This window comes from Thalassophryne amazonica, chromosome 22, assembly GCF_902500255.1.
Source record: "Thalassophryne amazonica chromosome 22, fThaAma1.1, whole genome shotgun sequence".
In the NCBI taxonomy this organism is placed as follows: domain Eukaryota; kingdom Metazoa; phylum Chordata; class Actinopteri; order Batrachoidiformes; family Batrachoididae; genus Thalassophryne; species Thalassophryne amazonica.
Genome location: NC_047124.1, coordinates 16,537,951 through 16,548,369, shown reverse-complemented (window position 1 = coordinate 16,548,369; position 10,419 = coordinate 16,537,951). Strand labels below are relative to the sequence as shown.

The 10,419-nt window shown below is 40.6% G+C and overlaps 2 protein-coding genes across 2 annotated transcripts in view; both read right to left on the bottom strand.

Annotated features, from left to right (window-relative positions):
• Positions 1–4,394: 4,394 nt before the first annotated feature.
• On the bottom strand, positions 4,395–6,112 carry LOC117504465 (leucine-rich repeats and immunoglobulin-like domains protein 3). Its single transcript, XM_034163934.1, has 4 exons — positions 5,946–6,112; positions 5,660–5,803; positions 5,432–5,575; positions 4,395–4,567 (listed from the first exon to the last, which is right to left on the bottom strand). Exons 1-4 carry the CDS (start codon positions 6,110–6,112, stop codon positions 4,420–4,422), a joined length of 603 nt encoding a protein of 200 aa, XP_034019825.1. The 3' UTR covers positions 4,395–4,419.
• LOC117503837 (leucine-rich repeats and immunoglobulin-like domains protein 3) overlaps positions 5,950–10,419 on the bottom strand; it is a 30,068-nt gene continuing 25,598 nt past the window's right edge. The window contains exons 4-5 of the mRNA XM_034163100.1: positions 8,291–8,424; positions 5,950–6,089 (exon numbers count right to left, since the gene is read on the bottom strand). Coding sequence (XP_034018991.1) covers positions 8,298–8,424 — 127 coding nt within the window. The 3' untranslated portion in view covers positions 5,950–6,089; positions 8,291–8,297. The remainder of the gene's footprint in view (positions 6,090–8,290; positions 8,425–10,419) is intronic.

The window sequence follows — 10,419 nt, the reverse complement described above, 5'->3', positions numbered from 1 at the left end:
GTATGACATTGAATACCCCAATTATGTTTTGATTATTTTACTGATATTTTATTCGAGATATTTAAAACATTAGAAAAAATGTTTTTTTAAACCGTTAATTTTTATCATTGAAGATCAAAAGTCTGGGTGTGGGACAAGCACAAAACAGCAATATTTGCACATAATGATGCTGAAAAAGGTGAAAAAGTCATCATAGACTACTAGAACAAATTTCTTAAAACACTTTCATTGTAAAGATAACTATAAAAGTGTGAAATTTCCCCTTTTTCTGTTTTTCATACAATATGATCAAAGGACATAATAAGTGCCTGTAGTCTAAGAATCACCCATAAATGGGTGAAGATATGGAGCACAGGCAAGACTGGTAATTACCTATCAAGAAGTCCAAACGTACTCACCTATCTCGAAGTTACCAAGTTAACGAAGCCTTAAAACTCAGTTCACGTGATTGATTTGTCTTGGTTGCAGGTATTACAAACTGACTGGCAAACAGTCCTCTATAACTGTGAGACTATGGCTGTGTTCCAATTCAGTTTGGTAACATTGGCCACAACCCAAAAAATGCCTAGCTTTATGGCTTGGGCCACCCCCTATGCATCCTATGTAATATCCCATAGACATTCCTGCCACCTGTTGGAGGTGCTGCCTGTCTTCACGTGAGCTCACAACTTAAGCTAGCAACTGTGGGAGGTCAATATGGGATGACATATACCAACAGAATGGGAAAGTAACATTGGAATTGAATGTTGGCTAGGACGTGTGAATGGGAACGCCAACAAAAGTTTTCATTGGCACACAAAATTATCATTTTAATCTCAAAACATGGTCAGAAACCTTTGAAAGGCCTATATTTATAACACTGTTCAGTAGTGCTATGAAAGTATCAATCACATGCTGTGGTGCCACCTGGTGAACACTGGAACCTACTGGATGGTTCAGGGAAATGTGCAACCATATCGAATTAAGTATGCTATATTCATTTCTTGCTCGCAGTTCTTTTCCCCCAAACAACATATGCAATCTCAAGACTGCAGTCTGAGAATATTTGGCAATGAATTAATGTTTTGCATTGAAATTCTGCAGTACTATTTGTTTATTCCGCTTTTCACTGCTTTTTAACTTCAGCATTATTCTCTGTACCAGTCTAGTCCGCGGGATTCTTTATGGTCAATTTAAGAAATATGTGACTCTACCTCCAAGTGAAAATCAAGTGAAAATATTCCAAAACAAACTGCAGCACATTCAAGCCCAATTTTTTAAAGTCTCTTGGCTTTTTTATCACTCTTCCCAACAGACAGAGCACAAAACACCTCGATTTACATCCAGAGCTTTGCTGAGATGTAGAGCCAAAACAGACAAGCAGATAAGTTACAGGAGAGTTCAGTTCTGTTTGTGCAGAAAGGAAACATACAGAAACCTGGCAAAGGACGCCAATAAACTGTTGGGATTCGGGCTGGAGTTCACAGTCTGCGTCAGCCTAGACCTTCTTGTGATGCCTGGATGTGAAGGTCTTGGTGGAGTAGAGACATCGAGATGAAGTCACACTCAAGTCAAGACACTCAAAATCCCAAGACAAGACAACCACTTTATTCGGTCCAACTGTGCAATTGCTTGTTAACACAAATAGCTAATCAGCCAATCACATGGCAGCAATTTAATGCATTTAGGCATCTAGATGTGGTGAAGATGACTTGAAGTTCTAACCGAGCATCAGAGTGAGGAAGAAAGGGGATTTGTGTGGCTGGTCTGAATATTTCAGAAACTGCTGATCTACTGGGATTTTCACACACAACCATCTCTAAGATTTACAGAGAATGGTCCAAAAGAAGAGAAGATATCCAGTAAGTGGCAGATGTGTGGATGAAAATGCCTTGGTGGTGTCAGAGGAGAATGTCAGACTGGTTGAATGGGTGACTGCAAGATGCGTTCATGTCAATATGGACCAACATCTCCCAGGAATGTTTCCAACACCTTGTAGAATCTATGCCACAAAGAATTAAGGCAGTTCTGAAAGCAAAGGGGGGGTCCAACCTGGTACTAGCAAGATGTACCTAATAAAGTGGTTGGTGAGCGTATATATCCTATAACATGAAATGTGCGTTGCAGTGTAAGCTCGTCAGTTTTCTTCTGGGCTTGACCAATACACTGCTTGGCTGATGAGAAAAGCCGAGTGGAACCTGTTTTCACACTGTTAGTCTAGCCCAGTGTTTTCAACCTTTTTTTTGAGTCGCGGTACCCTTTTTATATTTACAAAATCCTGCGGCACACCACCAACTAAAATAATATTATAATGCTATTACCTCTGGTTTTGCGCAAAACCCAATTATCGCAATAGAAAATCGATACAGAAAACATTGCATTTCGAAAATCCTCAAGCATTTTGCGCTCTGATCTCAAGTAGGGCTGTCACGATTAGAAATTTCTGGAGACGATTAATTGTCAGACAAATAATTGCGATTGACGAATATATTGTCTGTTTTTTTTTTCTTTTTTTCCCCTTCTTTATATTCTACTATTGTAGTATAATTACACAACTCTGGAAGAACGTTTGGCTTCTGTGAGTGGAGAAACTGGGAATGGTGCAACATTTTTATTTTTATCTTCATTTTACATACAGTCCCAACTTTTTCTGATTTGTGGTGTTTCTGTTGCATTTCTGAAATTGTTTCTCCTCATCAGTCTCGTTTTGTGCTTAAACACTACATTAAGCTCAAGACTGAACAAATAAATACCTTTGGAAAATAACAGCTGTTAAAGTTCAGAGTTCTCACCTGCTTTTTGTGATCTGTGCGTCTGGGTGGCACCCCGGTTGAGAATCACTGGTCTAGCCTAGCATAGCATATTATCGCTCATGCTAGGGTCGCTTATCGCAATTACCTGGGTCGAAATTTGTTGGTTCAAACTTTTTCAACATGCAGCAAAGTCGGTACACCACTGGGAGGATTGCATGTGTTAAAAGGCACCAGAGCTGCTTGATTTTCCCATAATTCTTTTTCTGTGCTACCTCTGGCCAAAGTAGAAATGCAAGCGGCAGTGAAATGTTCCAGAACAACAACAAAAGGATCTCAAACCTTGAGCAAATCAGGCTGATAAGAGCTGAAACTGTTATTTAATAGCCAATTTTAAAGCCAAAAAGCTAATCTATAAGTATTTTAATAATCAATTAATAATTATTCAAGCAACTTATAAACATAATGCAGCAATCATGGTCTTTTATACTAGCTTATAAAAGGAGGTTTTGCTTTTTTAGGGTTTTTTTTAAGACTATTGAGGACCTCTGGTTCGTGGCCAACAGACCCAGGCTTTGAAAATTAAAGAAACTGACTCACTTCAAGCTACATGGAACTACAACTACACCTGCTCCTAATTTCCATCATCCATTTGAAGACATGATTACTCCCTTCAATCATCCCTCGACATGTGCAATATCAATAGATGGGTGTACGGACAATAAGAAGCAAAACAAACTTGCTTTTATGTTGATCTGATCGATCAAAGTTAATCAGTGTTTTATTGATTTATCCTTATTTAGGCACTTTTAATTTGGACTCAAATTACTGTGCAGGGTACCTGCTTAGGCTTTTCCAATCTTGGAAAAGGTGGTCTAAGGTACTGGAAGTGGCATTTTTTCATTTCTGGCATGCGGTTAAGGGAAAACTGATTACCTGATGAATAATCGATTGCAGCCTCTGCAGTAGTTGCCACTTTTAATTCAAGCTGATGCCGGTTATCTCTAGTTCTTGCCTTGAATTCCTCGCTGTCTTTAAATCTTGGCCTCTGACTCACCCTTAAATCGAGCCCCGTCTCTGAATTCCAGTAATTTGAACTCAACTGAAGCATAAACTGGGCAGGAGACTCTCTTTTTTTGAAAAGAAGGCCTGAAAACCCAACTCAAGAAATCTGGCCATGAGAAGGCTCGTGCCCTATAAAGTGGTGTTGTTATTGATGCTGCTGCGCATGAGCAACCGTGTGGTGCCAGACTGGCGCGGGGGTGGGAAGGTTACACAGCTGCCTGGGAAAGGGGTGATGGAGGACTGCTGAGGTCGGGGTTGAGCCTTTCTGAGGGATTTGTTTTTTAAATGTGTGACAATGCAGAGGACTAACGGTGCCATTTTATTGATAACTGCAAACACTAAAAACTCAGAGCTTTGATTCAATTTGGATAAAAATTGTTGGAAGGACTGATCAAAAGTCAAGGTGAGGATTTTGGCCTGATGTTTCTATATATGGAGAGTTTATTGGGGCTTTTTGAGGAACTGGTTGACACCTGTAGCTACTATGAAGCCACTTATCTTTCTGTTGGTCATAACCTTTGAACCTTCAATACTGGCTGAACTCAAGGTTATTAAACAGTTAGTTTGGGGACCATATGGATTAACCACGGTGGGAAGAAATCTGTTTTAAAACCTTTGATCTGACTTACAGCATCTGCAGGTTGGAGAGTCCACAGAAAGCTCCGTCCGCGATGAAGCTAATGTGGTTGCTCCCAATGTGAAGTTCATCCAGCAGGCTGAGACCAGCAAAGCTGGATTCCTCCAGTCTGGACAGGTGGTTAGAGGACAAGTCGCTGTGGGAGACAGCAATGTGCAGATTACGGGACAAGCCAAGAAGTTGTTTGTCACAGCTTCATGGCGAACTGGAACACAACACAAAAAACCTGAGGGCCAAATCTCCAATGTTCCTTCTGGCAACCTGCAACTGAAATATCTTCTTTTTTCAAAAATTCCTTGTCTGTATCTCCCAGATTCTTTGGCAGATTTCCACCAAATTTGATATGTGGATGACCATCAACCCTAGAATTGCCCTTACAGGGTTTATTTGGCAAAGGTCAAGGTCATTGGGGTAAAAAGTAAACAGTTCACTCTTTTTTTTCCCTCTCTGGTTTGCTCCAGACTTGGCACACATATGGAGGTGGGTTTTGGAATTGCCCAGGTGAGGTCAAATTTGCTAAAGGTCAAGCATTTGAGTCATTGGAGTCAAAGGTCAAAATTTAACTTTTGTCTCTGATTGGCACCAAATTTGACAAACATTTGGAAATGTGTTCTAGTATTGCCCAACAAGATCAAATTTTCCAAAGACCAATCCTTGGGGCTGAGGGCGTGTCTGCTCGTCTGTTTGCTCTCCTGCTCCTCCCAGATCCTCTTACTGACTTCTACCAAACCTGGTAGTATGTCAGTGAATGTTGACCATGAAAGTGCCTTTAAAGGAATCATTTTGACAAAGGTCAAGGAATTTGATTTTCAACCCAACTTGAACCAACTGAGGATCACTTTTCAATGGATTCCAGAGTTGCCCTGACAAGGTCAATCCTTTGGGTGAAAGTCAAGGTTATTGGGGTCAAATTGGGAATCGCCTGTGGGAATCTGATACCTAGATTCGAGGGAGAATGATGGAATGTGGGAGAGAATGGAAACAAAAAAACAAGACTCACAGCTCGCCTAGTTTCTGGCAAAACTCCCAGGCCTCTGGTCGGATCCTGCTGATGGCATTGTGTCCAAGGCGGAGCTGCTGCAGAGTCAACAGGCCGTACAGCCAGCCTTTACTCACCTCCGTCAGGTTGTTGTACTCCAGCTGCCTGCAGATCCACACACAAAATATCCACGTCATCAAAAGAAAAACAGAGTGACGAGGAACTGCGGGCGGCATCAAACAAGCTTACAGGACTTCCATATTGCTAAGGCCCCAGAATGCGCCGTCCATCAGGCGACTCAGGCCATTTCTCTGCATCTTCAGGGAGCGAAGAGCGTGCAGGCCGTGAAAAGTCAGGCTCTCTACCCGCCGGACCCGGTTCCTGCTCAACTCTCTGAGATGAACAACAACACCAGAAAGAAAAGAAATCCAAAAATAAGATTTCTACCCTTGCAATGTTCCAAGAATAAAAAAAAAAAAAAACTTTATAAAAATGATTTTGTAAGACATATTTTGTAAATAAAATGTCATCTTACAGATGTTGGAGATTGGGTAGTTGAAATATTTTGGCTGGAATGGTGGAGAGGCGGTTTCGGTTGAGCCGCAGAACCTCTAGGCTGTCCGACAGATTGGAGAAGCAACCCGTCTCCAGCGAGGAGATACGATTGTTGTTGAGAAACCTTTGCAAGAAAGATTTAAGCATAAACTATGTTAAAAAAAACAACTCCAGCTTTCACTGTGGCTGTGCCAACACTAAATTTAAGCTGCTGTGGTCCCTTTTGTAGCTTTCCTGCCTTGTCAGACATGTAATCTGTTTCATATACAGTCACCGACCACTTTATTAGGTACACCTGCACAACTGCTTGTTAACACAAATAGCTAATCAGCCAATTACATGGCAGCAACTCAATATATTTAGGCATCTAGATGTGGTGAAGACAGCTTGCTGAAGTTTAAACTGAGCATCAGAATGGAGAAAAAAGGGGAATTAAGTGACTTTGAAGACCTGGAGCCCCATGGGGGGTGTGAGGGTTCTGCCCCAGAAAAATTTTAAATCTCAGATGCATTCTGGTGCATTTTCAGGTCTATTTATCGACCAAAAAAGCTCCAAAAAAATTACATTTTTGTTGGGCTGGGTCAATTTTTCCATCCCAGACAAGAGTCTTTTCCCACAACTTGTGTGAAAAGACTATTTTTCCATACTGGCAAGATGACAAAACTATAATACACAGTCTGTCACATGGATTAGAATTCAGTGTTCTTACTATTTGATAAGACCACATATTCACATTGGCCTGTTCCTGTTCTCTCTCCGAATTTATCTAAACATTTGGCGTCAGTAATTTGTGCTTTTATAACAACTAATAGTGTCTTAAAATAAACCAAAATAAAATTTGATACAAGTAAAGCTGCATCCACTGTTCATTAAGTCACCAATATCACTTTTAGTTAAATTAGATTCTTATTCACTTCTATAAATGGGAAACGCAATAAAACAGATTTTTCTATCCAGTGCTGATACTTACAACGTATGCGTTGTGAAAAACGATGAACAAACGTTTTTCACATCAACATTTGACTACTATGAGCATGTTAAATATTTATCATATTTTAATTCACATTAATATTTCACACATGTAACAAGAAGCCATAACATGCAGATTTAGCAGGCAAACAACACGTTTGCAAGGAGACTGAAGTCAATTCAGCACAGAGTTTAATTTGTGTGAAATAACTTAAATAACGTCAACTGACAATGAAAAACTGATATAATAAAATTAAAGCCTTAGCTTTTCTGTATAAATGATGACTTTAAAAAAAGGCAGCGTTTTTGTGCTTTTGGTCGAACCAACTTCTTTGAATTTATTCATGATGAACTTTAGTGTCCCGCAGCATAACAACATTTTATCCATTTCCTTTGTCGTTTCATCACAATGCGGTAATATTTGTAACAGTGTCTCTCATTTGCTGCTTGTGTGGTTGAGCGGCGCCTCGTTACGTTTTCTGGGATCAGGACGTGAAAACGTAAGACTTAATATCCACTGTGGCATCTCATCAGAGACATTTCCAAACAATTTTACAAACATTGTGAAGACAGACCACAGACTAAATCCGACACATGCCAGGAAAAAAAAATAACATTTCTTCTTCTTTGTCTTGTGTGTATTGGCGGTTTGCAAACCAACATGGTGCATTGCCACCACCGACTGTCTGGGGGTGGAGCATTAATGGATTCTGACATATGCTATTAAAAATAACCCAGAAACGTTCACCACGTAAATAAAAACCTGGATTTCCGGGAATTTACGGAAAACTTTCATCACTGTTGAACGTGGCACGGTTGTTGGTGCTAGAAGGCCTAGTCTGAGTATTTCAGAAACTGCTGATCTACTTGGATTTTCATGCACAACCCACCCTTAAGGTTTACAGAGACTGGTCCGAAAAAAAGAAGGCTATCCATGAGTGGGCAGCTATGTGGACGAAAATCCCTTGTTGAGGTTCGAGGAGAATGAGCAGACTGGTTGAATGGGTGACCGCACGATGCCATCATGTCAATATACACCAACATCTCTGAGGAATGTTTCCAAGACCTTGTTTGAATCTATGCCATGAAGAATTAAGGGGGTTCAATCGTTACTAACAAGGTGTACCTAATAAAGTGGCTGATGCGTATATGCACATTTCCAAACAGCCATGGGTGACATCCCCTGTAGACCCCACCGATTTTTTTGAAAATGAAATTTTCAGACGTTGGGACCCCCCTTTTGTCTAGTACTTCAGGAAACCAGACCAAAACCACTGATCCAGAAGAAAATTCATCCTTCAGCACATGATTAGTATTTTAATAATGGAACACCCATCACAAATAGCAACAACTCACAAGTTCTTCAGAGGAAGAGCGGGAAGGAGTTGGCCTTTACATCCACGATGTTGTTGTTGCTGAGGTCGAGTGTTTCCAGAGCGTGGAAAGGCGTCAGCCGCTCAACAGAGATCCTGGTGATCTTGTTGTTTGCTCTGAAAATAACAGACACCATAGCTCCAATAAACGGCAAAAATACTGTGTATTTGACTAGCGGATGAAAACCAGTTTCATGTAGCCAAATACACAAACAGTCAAGTTCCTCAAGCCTGTGGTATTAAAAAATGACAAACTCTCTCAAGTGTGGAACACTAACACTTACCACCCAACGTCAAAGATTTCTATTTTTTATTACCTTGACATTACATTACACGAACGCCAACAAATGGATCGGTGTCATCGCTATCGTTTTTCACAACAGGCCCAAACAACCTTTGGGTTTAGTGATGTGTTATTTTGTTTATAAGGTAATTACTAACAAGGTATTTAAAATTGTAACCTGCCAATTACTTGGCTGATGAATACCATTCCCTCAGTGAAAAGCATGCTCGGCAGAGGCCAGCAATTTCCTGAACTGCACGCCTCCTAAATTGCAGTGCAGGGACTGCTTAGTTATAAACAGTGCCGGTACAGTTGCCGTCTTTGTGCATGAGACTCTGCAGTAAAGAAAGTGACGGGGGGAGGCAGGAATTCCATCCAATGTGAGCAGCTAAAGGCCTGGTTTTGAGTATTCATTGCAACAGCCCCCCCCATCCAGCAACACCTTCCCAAGCATAGAGCTGTGAGCTTTCTTATTAGTTTTTCCACTTGGATTTGGGTCATTTTTACCAAGTACAATTTTAATGAAACTGAACATTGATGCTAAATGACTGAAATCCACGGGCACGTTGGTCTTAAAATGAAGTGGGGGTTCGGTACAGTAATCATAGGATGTTATCACGAGGAATCAGATAGCAACTGTGCCATAGGTAACTACAGCCTAGACTAGGAGTGCAAAGTTGTTCTGTTATTCTGTTGTTCTCTCCGGATTGTCAGAAATCTCAGATTGCTCTTGTTATATTGTGCAACATTAGATGCACCTTACATAAGTGGGTTCACAATGCATGTATACATTCTGCTTGAACCAAACTAAAAACAACCATTCAATGAAATAAAATGAAACATGAATGGAACAATATAAAAAAAACCTTGTCACTGCTACACCTCAAGGAGATTCGCCAGAAACCCTCTCACTTGTGTCCAGTTTCATGGTGCACACTGGCCCTTCAAGACCGGTTTATTTCATGTTATACACAAAACTCAAACTGAGCACCTGGGTTGACAAACAATTCTGAACACTTGGTCCAACTGAAGCTGTAATCTGACGAAGGCCTTTGGCCGAAACGTATTATGAAATAAAACAGCGGCAGGACATCAATATTTTGAGTGTGCTATGCTTTTTCTTATATTTGAGATACACAAAACTCAGCCATGATTGAGATGACAACTTGTGTAAATGGCAAAAAATGAGATGGCCACACCTTTAGGGCACTTGTGCAATGCAGTTTAGATCATGCGCCATAGATTATCAAGACTGGCCACCTAGTCTTCTTCTTCTTCTTCAGTCGCTAGCTAAGCTCCAGGTCTCATAACAATAGAGTAAGACTAGAAGCTCAAGGGCTCTAAAGACTTGTATTTTGTCTCCCAGAAAACATTCTGACATCACCACACACCTCTATACAGCAACGTCATGACTCCATAAACTCATCAACGTGTTTCGATCTTATACTTTTTACACACCAAGCAATACTTTGACTCTTATACTTTGCTCCTTATTTTAATTTCAATCTTAGGTTTTATATTTATTCATTCACACACCATCAATGTAGAGACAACATGGCACCACAGTGCTGTGAAACTGAGATGTGTCACCTAGTCAAAGAACTGTGTGGTATTACAGAACTCTGACCCATTTTCCACCTATGTTGACTGCTGACAGCATAAATATTTCCATAGAAACTAGGTTCACCATTTGGAAAGTACAACACCCTTGGCTAAACATCATACTCTCACACAGAGAGCGGACGGCACACTACTTGGAGAGTTCTGCACCAATACTGGCTAACTCCTGACTTGGGTCAAATTTTGTGCGGCAAACAAGTAGGAACATG